The 20,067-nt window shown below is 36.9% G+C and overlaps 1 protein-coding gene across 2 annotated transcripts in view; it reads right to left on the bottom strand.

The window, feature by feature from the left end:
* The window catches only part of LOC150076411 (inactive dipeptidyl peptidase 10-like), a 1,373,013-nt gene that overhangs the window by 12,975 nt on the left and 1,339,971 nt on the right, over nt 1-20,067 (bottom strand). For both annotated transcript variants that reach the window (XM_090387020.1, XM_090387021.1), the window contains exons 18-19: nt 18,171-18,328; nt 8,194-8,328 (exon numbers count right to left, since the gene is read on the bottom strand). In XM_090387020.1, coding sequence (XP_090243146.1) covers nt 8,194-8,328; nt 18,171-18,328 — 293 coding nt within the window. The remainder of the gene's footprint in view (nt 1-8,193; nt 8,329-18,170; nt 18,329-20,067) is intronic.

Raw genomic sequence — 20,067 nt, 5'->3', positions numbered from 1 at the left:
TATAATGTCAAAATCATTTTTAACTGCATTTAATAGTGAGATTGACTAGACTCCACCATCTTCGTGGATTAAAGAGTGATATGGCAACTTCTATGGTTCCCCGAACCAAATTTGCTTTCATTTTTAATGATCAATGATTCTAACATGTATTCACCTATGTGATTTACTCTTTATCAAGCTCAAGAAATATTGGAATCCTTACTGCAAAATAATCTTTCTTTGAAAGCACCACACAGAGCAATTTCACCGATGTGTGGATGCAAAGTGGAATATTTAAAAATAATTTTGAATCCAATTTTTTTTTTAACCTTGTTGCCAAAACTCTGTAGTTACCATTTAATATTCAATTCTTTCTTTGATTTTTGCACTACCATATCTGCTAAGCTGAACACATACTTGAAGACCTTAAAGGAATTCATCCAATTTATTTACTACATTATATAAGCACATTGCTTAATGCTTCACCTGTCACAAATTCTTTCCTCAGGGAGTGTGAAACTGGAAGACATACTATGGTTTCACTCTCAGTCCATTTAGACTACAAGTGTCCCCTCTTGTTGTCTTGTCACAACTGATGACACATAGGATGTGGCATATTATTGAACTGACTGACATCTCTGAAAAACCAAACTGATGTTTATATTCACTAGTTAAGTTTTGTGTAGCAAAGATAAAAGTAAATCTTCACCATAAATTTTTGAGCATCCTTACATATGCCCTAAGCAGATCACACAGTTTTTTTTGGAGCTGGATTACAAATAGTTAAACATGCAAAACAGCCTACCTTTGTCACACAAGGAAACAACCTTAATTTTAAATATGAATATTAACATCAATTAGGAGCTGTCAGTTTAAATAAATACATTCTAGAACCTATGTAACTGTACTGATATGTCTTACTTAAGAAACCTACAAAAAAACAAGCCTGCCTAGAACTATACAGATGAATGCAGAATTCAGCTACTTACCTCAGTTGCACCTCCTATTTTCATAAGAGTAATACAGAGTAACAAGTAAATGTACTACCTTCTAATATTAATGAGATTTCAGTATTTATTATAAGCATTCTAAATCTGGAGTCACAAATGTAATCGGAGCAATATGGCCTTAGTTGCTAATGCTCCTAAAAACCAAATAAATAACAAACAAATGTAATGGTGCTGAGATGAACAAATAAAAGAAACATTTCACCATGCCAATTTTACAGATGTAGTAAAGTTGTTTTACAATATATAGAGTCAAAGCTCATTATAATATTTACATTTCAAAATGAAAGAATGCTAATGATGCACTTGCAGCTGAATGTGGAAAATCCCTTGTTAGAGTAATGAAATTTAACTTTTACCAGAAATTCACTTCATTACAATGTTTCCAACTGCTGGTAATGCCATGCACTGTTCACCATTCTGAAAGCTTAGAGAAGTCTGCTGCAGCAGGTAGATCAGAGATTGAAATGATATTCTTGCAGTGGGGTGTGTGACAAAACTACAGCCATAACAAAGGAATGGAAGGTTAATTGTTTAGTTGACACAACATCTTTAATGCTGATGAAACTAGATTTTTCTTTTTAAGTTACTACAAGATAAAAGGCAAATCAAGAAATTTCTGGTACACAGAAGCCCCGATGCTTTAAAATTTTCAAGACATTGTTAACTATGTATTCATCAGCTAGTTTTAATCCACTGCAGAATGAATGAATTTCATCTGTCTATCTCCATCATTGTCTTCCAGGTTTTCTTCAAGCTATATGTCCAACCCAAAACCATTTTAGTTTTGACGAGAATGTCCTTTACTTGAGTTTGCTGCCTAATCCATATTTCTCTTATCTAACAGTATGATTCGGTCCATTCTTTTGGTGAGTGCCCATGAGTCATGGTGGGGAGTATACATTGGGTTATTGCTCCCTAATATGTGACTATATTTCCTGAATGCTTTCCAGCCAATGACTTGTCCCAAATAAATATATGAATCCACCTTTTCAATTACTGCTCCTTCAATGATTATATCCCTTTTGTGGCATACTTGTTCACCATTACTTTTGTTTTAGCCATATTCGTCTTTAGTCCAAAATCCTTACTAACTCTGCATGACTGATTAAGATTTTCCTCTAATTCTTTGGGATCATGGCTTATGATCACAATGTCATCTGTAAATGGTTTAGGTACTCTCCTTTCTGCGACTAGTCTAATCTTTTGAACACTTCCTCAAGGACAGCAGTAAACAACTTCAGAGATATTGTCTCCCCTTGTTGAACTTTCTTCTCTGCCATATGTCTACATATGGCAGAGAAGAAAAATGCACGGGTGACATGGAAGCCTATGATAGATATAAGCTGGTCTGTCACAAAGGCAGATTATGAGAAAGGATGCAAAGAAAAACAACAAAGAGTTCTTTACCTATGTAAACTCTAGAAGGAAAGGGATAAATCAGATTGGTTCAACTGTTAATGATCCTGCTCAGGTGACTAACAAACTAAATGAGTATTTTGCATCTACATTCACCCATGAGGAGTTATTCAGGGAGGGGAATTCCAGAGGTGAGTTAAACTCTGGCAGTGGGCTAGATAATTTTGCAATAAATGAGAGGAAAGTGGAAGAAAAATTGTTGAAGATAAACATAAAAAAGGCACCTTGGGTGGATGGGATCTATCCAGTTATATTAAAGGAGGCAACAAAGGAAGTAAGCAAACCCTTAGGCATAATTATGAGAATTTCTTTGGACTTAGAGGAGGTATCCATAGACTGGAGATGTGCAAATGTGACCCCAATTCACAAAAGAGAATCAAAGGGTGACACAAGTAATTATAGACCTGTGAGTTTAACTTCTGTTCCAGGAAAATTAATGGAAGCACTTCAGACACAGCATGGTTTTGTTAAGGGAAAGTCTTGCCTGACCAATTTGATTAGATGTGGTCACAAAGGAACTGGATGCAGGGAATAACTTTGATACCATATATTTGGATCTTAGAAAGGCTTTTGATACTGTTGCACAAGGAGCAGTGTGGCTATGGATAAAGAGATGGTTGAGTAGAAGACAGAGTAGTAATTAGTGGAGTCCCTCAGGGTCCATTGTTGTTTTCTGTATTGATGATGGTATATCAAGCTTAATGTCCAAGTTAGCAGGGTTGTTTAGTACGCTGCTGCAACAGGATCTAGAAAAGTTGGGCTGTGAGGTGACAAATGTAAAGTACAGTAAACCCCCGCTATTCGCGGTCGCTGATTTAATATAAAATGAAACCTAAAAAAATATGAATTTTAAAGCGCCGTGAACATTTCCGCCACAAAAAAACATGGGGGTGGCTAAAATTATCTTTCCCGGTCAAAATCGCGAGCGTGGATGTTTCTCGCTCATCCTTGTTCAATATGTGTTATGCGCTTGTCATGGAAGGCTTCGTTGTTTGCTTTTAATTTATACGCTTATAAACTGATATGCTTGCAAAAGTGATAAATCTACCGTTTTGCAGTTTAAAACAGACTTTTTCGAGTGTGTTAACGGAAGAAAGTGCCTTTATTGTGGACAAGTTCTTCCTAACCCGTACAAAAATATGGCTACGAATAACAAGGGAAATGTGAAAAGATCAAAGAAGGTGATGACATTAGTGAATAAAATTTGTAATGGTGAAAGTGTCTCTTCAGTGGCAAAACATTGTACGATCAATCAAAAAATCGGAAGAAAAAATCCGCCGTAGTGTCCGTGAAAACGCGCTAATTGCTTAAAAAAAATTTGCTCTGTAACTCATGATGTTAAATTGGAAAAAGCTTTAAATCTGTGGATAGAAGGCCGAACTCAAAATAAAATTCCGTTAAGTTCACTCATCATTCGTAAAAAGGCAAAACTCCTTTATCAACACTTTAGCGAAACTGGTGATAGCACTGGCGGGATAAGTTTTTTAGCTATAGCAAAGGCAATGGATTGAAAGATTTGTTTGAAATTTCTAATAAATATTACATTTAATATTAAATTGTTTCTTATTTCCATTTTGATGCCTTATGCTTGCATTTCACTATGTACATATAATACATACATAGACAAAATTTTAGACTAGTTTTTCTTATATATTTCATACTTTGGAACAGGAGCCATAACTCAGTATTCGTGGCATTTCTCAGGAACATAACCCCCACAAATAGTGGGGGTTTACTGTACTACATATGGGAAGCAGTAATGCATCAACTCTGTGGTAAAGAACGAAAAGGATCTGGGGGTAATTGTGCAGACGATCTGTAAGAGTAGCTCATGGTGTCTTGTCAATGATATACAGGAATTTTTCTAGCAGGGATAAGGAGGTGATTATCCCCTTGTATAAGGCAATGGTCAGACCACACCTTGAGTACTGTATACAGGTCTGGAGGCCTCATTTCAAGAAGGATGTAGAGCTGCTGGAACAAGTACAGAGAAGGGGAACAAAGGGTTGCTCTTATGAAGAAAGGCTTAAATTTTGCAAATTACAGTGTCTGGAGACTAGGCACCTGTGAGGTGATCTGATTGAGGTGTATAAAGTCTTGAATGGTTTGAGCATGCTCAGTGCTGATGGGATTCTTCCTCTTGCTCAGAATAATCACCCAAGAGGGCATAAATTCAAATTGAGGAAAGGGTTATGTGCAGAAGTTTGCCTTTAGCCAGCAAGTAGTTGGTTGGTGGAACAGACTTCCATCTTTTGTTGTGGAAGTTGATAGCCTAAATAAATTTGAGGCTAAGCTGGACCAGTATTTGGAACAAATGGAGGGGTGAAATGGTAGCAATTTTTTTTTGGCTGATGCCGCATAAGCTTGCTTTCTTCCATCATATGCCTCTGCTAATGCTGAAGCTACTTTCTATCTAATAGAAGAGGTAGCACTCTCATATTATGATTTTATGCCTTGTCTTTCCAGTGCCCAAAACATTGCCTTATGCTGTCCTAAAGCCAGCTTGCTCTTTTGGTTGATTCTCATCAAGTATTCTTTCTAATCCGTTAGTAATCACTCTTGTGAACAACTTGCAGATGTGGGATAACATGCTGATTGATCTCCTTTCTTATGCAGAAAAACTCTGATTGCATTTTCTGAAGAGTCTCGCCAGTTTCTGTGTCATGTTCTACCTCATCAGGAAGGATGTCATACGTGTTACTAATTTATGATGCATCATTCCCTTGTATAATTCTCTATAGTAGTCTTCTACCTTCTCTGCTGTTATAAACACACCATTGCTGTTCTTCAATTTCATTTGACTTTCTGTATTGCTGCTAATTTAAGTCCTTTGTATTCTACTTTTCTTGTGTTAAATCTTCTATGTCCTCTCTGAGTCTCTTACTAATGGCTTTGTATAACTAAGCATACTCAATTTTATCCTTGTCAGTGTTTATTTTGGTCATCATGACTAATTATTTTTTCTTGGGCTTTATCAGTTTCAGAAAGTTGTAGTATTCCTCATCATATCTTGGTCCTGAACAGTCTGCAGAAGCTCAAAAATTTCGTATTATTTACTTGTCAGTTTGTTCCATTCTGTGATCACTTCCAACATTTACCTTGTTCAGGATGGTAACATCATTCATGATATATCTTCTGTTAGCAAGGATGAAGTCTATTTCATTTGGGTTCGTCCACTTTCTGTCTACCCTTTTTTTGAAAAAAGGGTTAGTTACTGACATTCCTATAGTTCCTCTTTCTGCACTATTCTGTCTCTTTCCAACCTTAGCATTGAAGTCTCCCATAATGATAGTGTAGTGGGTTTTCTGCTCATCTAAAAGACTCAATTTCGGTGTACATTTGTTCATTATAACCTTTAGCTTGTACCTCTTAGTAGTCCTGACACCCTTGGTGATGTACTTTTGAATTCCAAAATGTTGTTTTTTTATATATTTATGGACTCCACCTTCACTCCTTTCTCTGTTTCCGTTTGTTTGTGGCCAACTCAGAATTCCGATGGGTGAATATGAGATTTTGAGGAGTAGGGTGGGGGTCCGAATTCAATGCCACAGGAGAAGAGACTGCTTCCAGAGGCATAGAAGGCGAGCAAGAATATTTGCTGACAATATAGAAGCAGTGTTAGATGGGTTCAAAAACTGCTAGCTTGGGGGGGGGGATTAGCAGTAGCTGTGAGTCATCATGGAAAAAGTAAATACATCCATCGGCTGTGTTAGGGTAACTAAAAGTAAGAACAGCTGCATGCACACAAGTGCTAGGAGTATAGTAAATAAATTTGATGAAAGTGAACTGCTGGTCAAGACATCAAAGGTAAATTTTTCGGATATCAGAGATTTAGTGTCGCACAGGAAGGGAGAAGATGTTATTTAACAAACCCATAAAATCTACGGTGGTGTAAAATAAGCAGAGAGAAAAGCAAAAATTATGGTATGAGTTTGTTATTGGCCTAATGACTGTGATGAGTACAACAAGCCAACTATACAGATAAATAAAGTGGAACAATAAATTATAATGGGGATTTTAACTTCTCAGATATTGACTGGAACTTGTGAGCTGGTCACTAGTAAGACTTTTGTGGATTTATTGGATGATTGTTTTTGAGGCAACCAGAGGGAGCAATACTCTTGATTTGATTATCTGCAGATAAATTAACCACTTGGTGGTAGTGATCACAGCATACTGATGTGGTATTTACTTAAGGGGGGGGGGGAACTAACTGATGACATTACCAACAGCAAATTCTAAATGGGGAGCATTCAAGGAATTAATCTCTAAAATTACTAAGCTTTTCATAACAAGTACTAACAAATAATTCAAAGTTTAGGCCTAAATGCATGGGAGATAAAATGAAGTCAAAAAGGCTTCTTTACTTATATAAACTCTAGAAGCTAGAGAAGTGGAGGCCAGAAATTTATCAAACTAAAAGGGAGCTAAATGATTTTTTAATAACGGAGAGTAAACTGGAGGAGAAACTGTTGAATTTCAATGTAAGAAAGGCACCTGTGATCTATCCAGTTAAATTGAAGGAGGTAAGCAAACCTCCAGCCATAATTATGAGAGCATCTTTGGAGTCAGGGAAGCTCCTCACAGGCTGGAGATGTGCAAATGTATCTCCAATTCACAAAGGGCATCACTTGGGCACAGCACAGGATTGTTAAGAGGAAGTCTTGTCTGATCAATATCATTGGATACTACAATGCGGTCACAAAGGAACTGGATGCAAAATATAATTTTGATACTGCTGTACAAATTAGAGTAGTAATCAATGGACTAATGTTTGTTATTAGTGGAGACATCCCCCCCCCAAGGTTTGTTGGACTCATTGTCATTTTCTATATATATATATCAGGGTTGTTAATGACAGTAAGCTACTGCAACAGGATATATAAAAATTGGGCTGAGAGGGCACAAATGAAAAGTACTTCATAGTAACATACTAACTGTGTAGACCTGCTGCCAGAGCAGCTCATGTGTTCTTATCAATGATAAGCGGGGATAAGGCAATGGCCAGGCCACACCTTGAGTACTGCATACAGTTCTGGAGGCCTAATTTTAGGAAGAATGTAGAGCTGCAGAAACGAGATTGGTGAGGGGAACAAAAGCTTGAATTCTGCAAATCTCAGCATCTGGACACACTTTTGAAACAAATGGATATGTGAAATGGGAAGATTGTTTTGGCTAATGCTGCAAAAGCTTGCTTCCTTGCATCATATGTCTCTACAATCCAGTATTTTGAAGTAAAGCTGTTACATAATGCAAAATCAACATGGGATGAGATTGATTGCTTCAAACATGTTGGATCTGTCACATTAAATGATGCAAATAACAGTGAAAAAACTTTGTGTCAGTGCCTAAACTAAAAGGGGTAACATATTTTAAAACTAAGTTGATGTGGATGGAGACATTCCATGCTGTAGTGATGAAAAAAAGACCATGGTTGAGCAAGAAGTTTCAGCAAGGAATACAACTTGTGCATCATCTTTTTCAAGCATAGCCTAACTATGAATTAACTGCTATCATGCACCTTTCTAATTCTTTATATATACACACATATGCAATTTACAAATTAATCTTTCATGTTTAATATTGAAGTATATATTCCGAGTTAGATTATACTATATTGCACTAGTATGATTACATTAATGTTAAAACTTGTCTTTTAGTGATTTTATCAACTATACATATAATGACTTTTTTCCCCTGGGGGAGGATTGCTATAAAGAGCTTTGACTGTATAAATTTTCTCTTGCAATATCACACAGGGCCATAGAAGGTCAATATCAGTACTTACCATCTGCTGTACCATGAATAAGAAGAAATTTCTTGCCTTTCATTTTAGAAACCTTCTTAAGAAGATCAGACTTTTCATATTTCATAGCATTACTTTGAGTAGGTGATCCCATATACCTTTCTGTATATGCTGAATCTATGAAAAAAACAAAGCCAAATTAATTATTAACAGTCATATTAAAGACTTTTCAAATCTCTGTCCTACAGTTTCACTTATGAAATTTTGTTACTGGAAAAGTAAATGGTGCAATTTTCCTTACCATCCTTTGAATTCCCTCCACAAACATTGATCAATGGGATTCAGGTCTGGAGACTTCAAGAAATATCCTGACTCTGAAAACTTTCCACCACTTAAACTCTACAGTACGGGTGGCCAACTTAATTTGTGATACGATCTACTTTTTTTTTCTCTTCAAAATGTGCAGTGATCTATCATCTCAAGAATTTCACTGTACATGGTTTAAAAATTTAATTTATGTGAAGTTTGTGTCTTCATGTCATCTGCCAAGCTTTCAAAATTGGAGATATACTGGGATAAGGCCAACAGTAAAGAATCTTCTGTATGCAAGTCCGTAAGAGAACAGCGATTCTTTGTTTGTTTTGAATACGAAAAGGGCGATTCACATAGATATGTGGAACCAAAACAGGAATTTAAAAGTTCAATGCATTTTTTGACATTTGAGTACTTCTCTTGGCAAACATTTCCATAAGTCTTTTTCTGATGATCTAGCTTTTAGGAAGATATTGTTTTGCAAAGTAATATTTTATCCATGTGAAAAATCTCAGCGATTTTTCTGAAATTTGTTTTGTATCTAAGTCGACATTAAATGGATAAGAAATATATTGAACAATGTCTTCAATTGTTTTAAAATCACCAAATCTGGTTTCAAAAACAGGATTTCACATCAGGTGAGTATGAGCTTGGCATGCCCAGGGTCCTGAGCTGGATATCATCATTCTACTTCTCTCTCTCAGGGTAACTCACAATTTTTTTTTTGGCTGGTGCATCGTAAGCCTCAGGCTTCCTTGTACCATATGGCTAATAATGATAATAATAATTTTTGCAAATGATCTGGCTATTTCCAAAATTATATTTTTTTTTCTTTGACATCTTTAGCCATTGCCAAAAATTGATATTTATATGCAGAAATACTACTATCATGTCACCCACATTTTTATATTTTACTTGTAATTCCAAATTTAGATCACACAACTACTCTGTATCTTGTAGCTGCTGATAATCATCTTCCCTTTGATCAACAAATTTTTTAATTTCATTCAGCAAAATTCGAAATCTCTGTAGAAACTTACTCCGACTCAGATCTCGTTGCATTTTGAAATGTCTCCTCTAATATCTTTCTATAGCTATCTCCATAATACTTTTAGTATTTAATCTTTTGCTTGTTGGTGGATTAGCATCAGTAGAGGCATATGATGCAAGAAAGCAAGCTTATGCAGCATCAGCCAGAAAAAAAACCTTCCACTTCACTCCTCCATTCATTCGAAATACCTGTCCAGCTGAGCCTTAAATTTATTTAGGCTATCAACTTCCACAACAAGGGATGGAAGTCTGTTCCACCAACCAACTACTTGCTGGCTAAAGGCAAACTTCTGCACATAACGCTTTCCTCAATTTGAATTTATGTCCTCTCAGGTGATTATTCTAAGGAAGAGGCAGAATCCTATCAGCACTGATCATGCTCAAACCATTCAAGGCTTTATACAACTCTATCAGATCACCTCGCCAGTGCCTAGTCTCCAGACACTGTAATTTGCAAAACTTAAGCCTTTGTTCCATTCACTAACCTTGTTGCCCTTCTCTGTACTCATTCCAGCACCTCTACATCCTTCTTGAAATGAGGCCTGACCATTGCCTTATACAAGGGAATAATCACCTCCTTATTCCTGTATATCATTGATAAGACACCATGAGCTACTCTTGCAGCCCATCTGCCTGCACAATTACCCCCAGGTCCTGTTCATTCTCTACCACTGTCAGTGTAGTACCAACAGAGTTGATATGTTGCTCTGAGGTTGCTGTTTCCCATCTGCTCAACCTTTCCAGATCCTGTTGCAGCAGCATAGCTTCAGTAGTGTCCTTAACAACCCTGCAAACTTGGACATTAAGCTTGATATGCCATCATCAATATTATTTATAAATACAGAAAACAATAATGGACTCCACTAATAACATGTGTCCATTGATTAACGCACTCTGTCTTCACCCTTTTATCCATAGCAGCAATTTGCCTCCAATGCCACACTGCTCCAATCAAATTGGTCAGGCAAGACTTCCCCTCAACAAAACCATGCTCTGTCTGAGCTATAACTGAAGTCTTGTCCAGATGATCCTGCAGTGCCTCCATTAATTTTCCTGGAACAGAAGTTAAACTCACAGGTCTATAATTACTTGTGTCAGCCTTTGTGAATTGGGGTCACATTTGCACATCTCCAGTCTATGGGTACCTCCCCTGAGTCCAAGGAAGCTTTCATAATTATGGCTAAGGGTTTGCTTACTTCCTTTGCTGCCTCCTTTAATATAACTGGATAGATCCCATCCACCCAAGGTGCCTTTCTTGTGTTTATATTCAACAATTTCTCCTCCACTTTACTCTCAGTTATTACAAGATTATCTAGCTTACTGCCAGAGTTAAATACACCTCTGGCATTCCCCTCGCTGAATAACTCCTCATGTGTGAATGTCGATGCAAAATATTCATTTAGTTTGTTTGCTACCTGAGCAGGATCATCCACAGTTGAACCATCGATATCAAGTGGACCAATCAGATTCATCCCCTTCCTTCTCGAGTTTACATAAGAAAAGAACTCTTTACTATTTTTCTTTGCATCCTTTGCCAAAGATTTCTCGTAATCTGCCTTCGACTGCCTAAGCTCCTTTGTAACTTGGTTACAGATCAACTTATATCCATCATAGGCTTCTGTGTCATGTGTTAATTTATATGTATCCCAAGCATAAGTCTCATTAGTTCATCTGACTTCCATTTAGGCTTAAAGCCTAGTTGCTTTCCATTTTGAATTTGCTGTTGGTAACATCATCAGTTGGTCCCACTGTATAGAATTTAAATACTGTCTCAGACCATCTTAGTCACCTTTACAAAAGCAATAACCCTTCCCTTTGAGTAAATCCCACTTCAGCACACTGTGATCACTGCCACCTAGTGGTTCCTCTATCTGCAGATTCTTAATGCATGAAGAATAAACTACTGATAATCAAATCAAGAGTATTACTCCCGAACATGCTGATGTAGAAAACAATCATCCAATAAATCCTTGATAGTGTGTGAGTGACCACCCCACAAATTCCAGTCAATATCTGGGAAATTAAAAATCCTCCATTATAAGACTCTGGTTTACTGGCCCACTCTATTTCCCTGTACAGTTTCTTATTATACTCATCAGAGTCATTAGACCTATAGCACACTCCTACTCTGAATTTTGATCTCCCAGTGCTTATGTCACACCATACTGACTCAACACTGATGTTGACTGGCTTCACTTCCTTGGATTTTATGTGTTTCTTAACTAATAGCATAATCCTTTCTGTAGACATTGTACTCCCCAAATTCCAGTTCTCCATTCCTTATATCTGTGTGACACCACGTCTCTGATATTTCAACAATATCCGCCTTTGATGCTTTGAGAAATGCATCAAATTTATTTACCAAACTCCTAGCAGTCTCTGAAATATCCTGCATCTTGTTTTCCAGGCTTCTGCTCATTCCCATAGAAGCAGTGCAAGAATCACTTTCACCTCTTCCAGTGGCTACTGTTAATCTATTAGTCCTTGTATTCCCCCCCAAGCTAGCAATTTTCCGACCCACCTAACACTGCCTCGATAGCATCAGCAAATATTCTTGCACCCTTTCTATTTAAGTGTGTCCCTTCTGTTAACAAGTACAGACCAGGCTGAAAAAAATTCCACCCCTTGAGCCTTGAACAATCTTTCCAGGGCCGAATTGATCGACAAGGCTCTCATCATATACTCCCTCCTATCGTGTCTGGGCAGAATTTCAGACACTTTCAAATTCAACCCTAATTCATGGCTTTTTTTTCAACAGTGACCTGTACTTGTTAAGTAATTCTGCCGGTCTCCTACTCTTAATATCATTAGTGCCAACGTGTACAACTATATCACCTTTTGTGCCCTTAAAAGATGATATCTGCTCTGCAGCGTCATCAACCTTTGCCCCTGGCAGACATACCCTGGTCCTGTTCCACCTATCCTTTTTAAAAAGCTTGTTTCCCTGACAATAGTCACCAACAACTACTAGTTCCTGTGGGACCAGTGCATTCTGCCTTGGGGGTTGCAGATTGACTAAGTGCAAGCTCTGGCGTTGATGTGGGCAGCTGAGAACTTGATGGGCCCCTCACTTTAAATCCTTCGAGGGCATCCACCCTGTCCTTCAAGCTCTCATATAGGCCTATAACAACACTGAGTTGTCGTCTGATTTTGTTACACTCCTTGCATCGCGCACACACAAAGACATCCCCCATGGCAATATCATGTCCCGTACCCGATTGCTCCACAAACATCATGCAAGCTGTGATTCAGAGGGCAACTGCCCCCCTCAGTTCTCCTCTGAGCCACAGCACTCCCATTAGCTTGAGCCTTTTGCTTTGCTGCTCTGGTCTGAGTCATGATTTTGAGTTAATTTCAATAAAATTTAAATGTCAGTACAAAATACCATAAACTTGGTATGCCAACACAGTTATAATGCTATATATATTTTTCAGTATCAAATATTATCTACGAGTTCTGTTTATATAACTTCCATATCAAGTTATGTATTAATTATATTTCATTTGTAATCTAAGTCGTTATATGTGTTTAGTTAAAGGTACAATTTAATTGACAACGAAGTTTAACAAAATTAGTAGATTTTGCTGATTAATTGAGTATATTATATACTATACTAATGCTATCTAGTTCGGGATGTATGTTGTATCATATAACAATGGCACACAAGTTACGAATGGTAAATCTACGGACACTTAAATATTAATTAACTTCCAAATCTCGCTGTCTCAATTCAGAATAAACTAATGATCCTGAATAGGTCTATAAGCTACTTATAGAAAATAATTTGATTTATCAATTGGTAAATAAAGTGGCTAAAAAACTTCTCGTTCAACTCGTAACACGTGGATATGATGCAATTACAACGCCAAATAAAGAATAAATAAACCAGATTAATCAGAAAAACACAAAATAATGCTATACTACTAAATTTAAATCAAAAAAGTTTTAGAAAAACAATAATTTCAAATCAATAAATAAGAAAATCTACTTAGCGGCTTTTGAACACATCTGGCTCCCACTAGCCTCGTCAGCAGACTCCATGATAGTGGTAACTGAAAAAATTGGGAATTCATCATCCTTCTGGTGCAATGAATCTGTTAAGATGCGAGCTTAAATAGTGGTAATAAAATTTTTGAATGCGTTAAATATATCAAGACCTCTAGTTCTTTCTTTTAACGAAACCATACCCATTAGTTCTTCTCTAGTGGCAGAATCATCGAAAACGAGCAATTAAGCTGTATTGCCGACGTCTGTAGATTCATCCAGTTGTAAAGAAAAGGACACGCAATTATTCGCTCACATTTTTACTCATTTTTTCGATGCGTCGAATCACAGAGCACTTAATTTCACTTTTGTTCTTAAAATTTTCAAAAATGAGTCTTTGATGAATTGACCAGAAAATGGTTTGCATTTTTTTGCAAGAAGATGACTCAATTTAAATGATGCTACAGTTACTGCTTTAGATAGTAAATTAGATGTCACAAAGAAATTTTGTTGTGCAAATAATCTGAATTTAAGTTCTTATTTATTTTTTTCTAAAGTCATTATTTATCATGGAGTGCGTTGAAGTGCCTTTTTTTGGGTATAGCCATGGAAACATTGCAAATCAAACATCTTTTATCTTTACAAAAACGTATTCTAGTTCCCATGCTTGATGAAATGATACGTTTTACTCTTTTTTGTAATATTCAGTTTAAATCAAAGGGTATTAAAAGTTAGGGTACTAGTAAGCTAAATAAGAATTCAACACTATGCTCTCCACAATGTAACTGTGTGAATTTTCACTAGACAAGCCTAGCGGCTGTGCAGCAACAAGAGTAGTCATGTGGTTCAATAGGATTTGTAATAAGCGTATTCAGTGGGGTGCATAATAATACCGGTAATAACATTTAGATTTTGACTAATCTATTTTTTATATATATTTAAAATTCGTTGTGCCCCGATTGACTTGTTGGCCACCCCTGCTCTATAGGAAAGAAAGCATTATCATCCATTATAAGAAACTGCAACATAAATTTAAGGATTTTATTCCTCTCTCAGATGTGCAGTTCTGGATATGTATTGCACATTATGCCTGCCAAAAACTGTCATCTCACCTCGTCCACAGTCTTTGACATTTATGAGTTTGTTTTGTCCCATCCCAATGAGAATACATTGTAAGTTGATACTTTACTTGTTCATGGTGCAAATTAAAAAAGAACTATTGTTTTTATTTATATAGTGCATTGACACCTGGGACCATACTGATTTACATCTCACTATTCTGAAAATTTAAGAAAAAAAAAGTTACTTTAGCATACCAAAAGTCAGCTTCCTGAATGAATTTTTGGGAAGAATAATTAGTTTCATACCTTAAAATACTGGACTCACAGATGAATAGTTCATTCTTTGAAGGGCAGGAGCAGCAGTGCATACCACACGCTTCTTGATTAGACCAGGGTTGGAGCTGGTGACCACCACATATCCCCAGAGCAATATGGACTTAGTTGCTAATGCTCCTAAAAACCAAATAACAACAACTTTGAAGAGCAAGAGAGTCCATAAAATTGTGAACTAAATAAAATCTCTATGTTCCTTGAAAGATATTTGTGGGATGGTTGATACAGTCTGCATATATTTATGCTGACATCACAGGAGGTGGTCTTGGAATACCATCCCCCTCACATTTGACTAGAGAGCTAGTTAACACTGTTCATATACAAAATGAGTTAAGTAACACCAAGAGGCTGCAATATGATGGTAGTGTCTTACTTGAAAGCAAGGCATCAGTAGAGCCAACACTTGCTTACATGCGTTGGGAAAAGTACAATCTCAGCAACGGAACCAAGTAGTCTGGCCATGCATATGAATACCTTAAAAGAACAAGGATTAACGCTCTTCCTACCCTCTCTCTCTCTAGGGCTGGATGCAATGCGGTTGAGTCACTTGCTCACATCTCCCAGAGGTGTTTTTATGCACCATGATGCAACCGGAAGGTTTGGGTGGTCCGAAACGAGCCCCGATATCAAATTGCGGAAACCCGACCTTTTGTGTCCAAGAGATGGTTCACTGTTCCTTCTCAATGCCCAGATAGTAGTTACGGGAGATCTTGAGACTTGTCATTGTACAAAGTAAATAAATATAACAATAACTTAAGTCTCAAAGAAGCAATAGCCCAGGAATTTGGCAGACAGCCTATTGTCTCTACAATAACCTTATCATATAAGGGTGTGCTAGCCGGGTGGGTAAAGTGCCTGCCTGGCAACCCAAAGGTCACAGGTTTGAATCCCACCTCGGGCTTGGATCAAAGTACTGCAAAAACCTTGGGAGGTGCATTGGCCACAGAAGCCGATGCACCAACAACTACCAAAAAAAATATAAGGGTGTCTGGTGCAAGACATCGACAGACAGCCTACTTCAATGAATGGGCATTACCACTGCTGAGGGGCTCATCAAAGACCTCATGTCAGTAGGCACATATGTAACGGATAAACCTTCTCCAAGAAATAAGGTAATAAAATAGAAAGATATTGGATCCATCAGTGTTTTTGACTGAGTGTCTGATAATACACAGAATACCTGTTCCCCTCTGAACCCCAAACAAGTAATATTATTACTTAGGAAAAAAATGGACACATCTGAGAATGGCACTCAGTGGGTTAAAATTCATCTAAACTCCCACAACTTGTTGAAAGATAACATTTTAAGTACAGCCACTCCCCGGCTTACGTAAGTTTTTGCCAGATGGTCCAAACTTATTTTGCATCCTGTAGGAATAAATGGAGATATCATAATGTGAACCCAATAATACTTTTTTTTTTTCGTAATTCGTTCCAAGACCTTGGAAGTTGAAATTTTTGCTATATAACAAAGCTATTTATCTCTCTCTCTAAAAGATCATTTTTATAATGGAAATTGCACTACACTTTCATCGTTATCAATTTTTCTAAAGGTCACTACCATAAAACAATTTGGGCTTTCCTGTTAGTGCAATCTATTATATACATGTAGTAAACTTGATCTTATTGAATTTACGATAATATTGATTGGTGAAATGGATTCCCCTTCACTGAAATCTTCAATCATATAAAAAACATAAATACATTTTCTGAATCTTCTCTTCATTCCTATTTACTTATTTCAATGGAAATTGCAAGTGCTGGCAGTGCTAGGAAAAAAAACAAAATTGATTTATTATGAAGCTGGACAAAGTTTGTCATCTATTGCATGGAATTGGGTCTCGCTGCTTCAACAGTGATCACAAAATTCAGGTGCTATATATCAAAGATGGAAAATCAGATTCAGAAGTGATTGCCTCTGAGTACAATGGCCATTCAAGATTCTGCAGCTGTAGAGAAATTTTGTGATGTGTTTTACTGCTGGAACAAACTTCCACCTGTTGTTGTAGAAGTTGATAGCTTAAATAGATTCCACCCAGAACTAGACAAACATATGGAGCGAGTGGATGGGTAAAATGAGTTTTTTTTTTTTTTTTGGCTGATGCTGTATAAGCTTGCTTTCTTGCATCATGTGCCTTTGCCAATCTCCACATCGCTTAATTCTGGCAACGATGCTCGAAAAGTAAAACTTATTGACGTTACGCCTGTCTCCTCTCTCTTTTTGTAATTTTTCATGTGCATGAGATAAAATTGAATAAATAATTCTATTTACACGTTTGTCAAACATTTCTTTTTTGATTCGATCAAATTGCTACATAAGCATTTAGGGAAATTCCAACTTTCGGGGAGTGGCTGTATATTAGTAAAGCATGCTAAACGACTCAACATTCAAAGATTCTAATCATTGTTCAGATGCAATGTAGAATGAATGAATGAAAGGGCAAATGTAATTGGCCAAAGAATACAAAGTTAATAATAACTTACATTACTTTATATTTACTAACAACACAAACACTGCATTCTCCCTTGGCCTGCAGTGCAGAAAGTGAGAGAAAGAACAAAAACCGTACATGCTAACCCTAGTTTTATATTCTTATTATTTAAATTTACAATACACACCATTGCATCCCACACCAATGTGTGCGGAAAAAAAAATATAATGCAGATTGTAAATGTGTCTCTCTCTCACCTGACAACATACAGCTCTGCATCATGCTCCCTTACATGGTACCTTTTTCCCACCGCTCTTAATCTAAATTTAACTCTACCCTAATTTCAATTAGGCCCTAGCCACAGAAATCTTAGGAAGCTAAGTGGTAGGGCCTACTAGAGTACTATTAAAAATCTACTGGATGCCTCACCTGCCTTCCCATGGCAGTGTGGACAATGTTAGGGCCCAGGCACCTTTAAATCTGGCTTTCACAGGAGTTCTATGTCACACAACTAACAACACCAATTCACTTTTCTGCTTGTGTTGGAAACCAACTGTGGATGTAAAAAGGTTTTAAATGTGGATACATGACTGTATTTTACTAATTTATCCAGACAAGAATCAATTAACATATTCCTACACTGCAATACAAAGGGTGAATGGAAACACCTCCAGCATATTCTCTTTGTTTTTAATAAAATTTTATTGTATAACCCTATACAAATAGCAGCAGCCATTTAATCTGAGAAATTGGCATAGGTTCTACAGTGTGATTTTAATCTGTTCAAAAACTCTCTTATAATTATTTCACTGAACCAAAAGTTATACAAAGACTATGAAATACTCACCATAATACAGCCAACTGGTTACAGGTGCAACTGAAATTCCACATTTGAATTCTGTATCTTCCACAGTTAAAGCTGTTGCTGCAACATATCCTCCATATGACCATCCCCAAATGGCAATATGAAGAGGACTGATGAAGGGAAGACTGTCACGTAAATACCTAGATTTTCAGAAATATTTCATTTTTAATATAACTGTTTCTGGACCATAATATATAAATAATTTGCAAAACAGAATATAATAACAACTGAAATTTATGTTTCTTAGTAAATTAACATGATAGGCAAAATCCAGCTTTTGTGAACCCTGGTTCATTTTATTGATTCCCTTGAGAGTCTTATCTGCATCTTCTAAGCCATTTTTCATGCTCAGTCTTGCCATTGTTTATATAAAGGGACAATAACATCCTTTATATCATCTATAGGACACCATGTCTTTCTTGTTCCTTGGTAAATTTCACATCTGTCCCCCAGGGGCTCACACCTGGTGAGTATGGGCTTGGTGCAGCATAAGTCTCAAGCTTCCTTGCACTATATGGCTAGTAATAATAATAATAGTTGGCCCAATGCAAGATTACCAATAATCGTTTGATAACACTGCCAAATTTTGGATGCAGTCTGACTTCTTGTCAATGGTCTTTCAACTGTAAAGATCATTGCATACCTATTCAACTCATTTGCCACTTCTACTGGGCTTTCTATGACTTTTCACTTTGATCAGGTATGGAGTCTATCTGGATTAGCTCTCTCTCTCTCTTTTTTTTTTTTTTGTCATTCACATACGAGAAGAACACTGATGATTTCTTGTATTTTACTTTCACCTGTCTTCTCCCATCAGTGTTTTTGTTGCTTCCAGGATAAATTAACTGTAGGGGCTCACATCTGGTGAGTATGGGCTTGGCACACCAGGGTTCTAAGCTGGATATCATCTTTCTTGGTGATTCCCTTCTACTTTTGACTCTCAGGTTAACTCGGCAATTTTTTTTTATTGCTGGTGCAGCATAAGCCTCAGACTTCCTTGCACCATGTGGCTGATAATAATAAATAATGACCATACAGATAGCTCAAAAATCTTTTGACACATCCCCAGTTTGTGAGAGGAAGGTTTAAGTTACCTATAAAAATTTGTCATGCTCCTCAAAGTCCATCTAAATATGATCTGACTCTGGGAAAGCAATCAGACAAAAGTATAGTCTGATTGCTTTCATACAGCTTGTCATAAAAATTATAATTCTCCTGAATATTGTACTTGCCATAATGAAATTCTTCATTTCAAATATTTAGAACTATTCAATAGTGTTTATGACAAATTTCTTGTATCTATTTAAACACCAGTGGTGTGCAGTTCTGGCCCATGTCACTGCAACATTCCAACAACTCCCTGAACTTTTAAAACCTGAAAGACACCTTTGCACATCCTCTGTTAAAATAAATTCCTGTTTTGGCTCTAAACCTGGATTAACAGAGCCCAAAAAAATAACTCAACCCACTATAGTGCCATTTAATGATAGTGGTTGGTTCCTGAAGTGTCAAATTTGGGATCATTGGTAAGAGCCAAGTGATTTTCAGTACTTCTATGTCAACCCTTTAAAACAGGTATATAAGGAAGTTGTTCCCATTATTGGATTATTGATTCCTGCAAAAATGGAATCTTCCCTTGTGTGGTGGACCAATAAAAACAGTTGTAATGAAGTGGCAAATCTCACTTCATCCTATTTTGATCAAATGGGTAGGTGTACAGGATGATTAGAGAATTTCTGCCACCAAATTGCACTGTGGCAATGGTGCAGAGGACCACCAAGGCCTACCTTAATATTTAGGACAGTTCTTTAGTTAACAAGAATGTACAAAAGTCAGAATGCCAGTGCAAGTCCCAATTTAAACCCTCTGGAAAATTGGG

This window comes from Mastigoproctus giganteus, chromosome 13 (assembly GCF_048544385.1).
Source record: "Mastigoproctus giganteus isolate SK-2022 chromosome 13, ASM4854438v1, whole genome shotgun sequence".
NCBI lineage: Eukaryota > Metazoa > Arthropoda > Arachnida > Uropygi > Thelyphonidae > Mastigoproctus > Mastigoproctus giganteus.
This window is presented reverse-complemented; position numbering and strand designations above follow the sequence as displayed.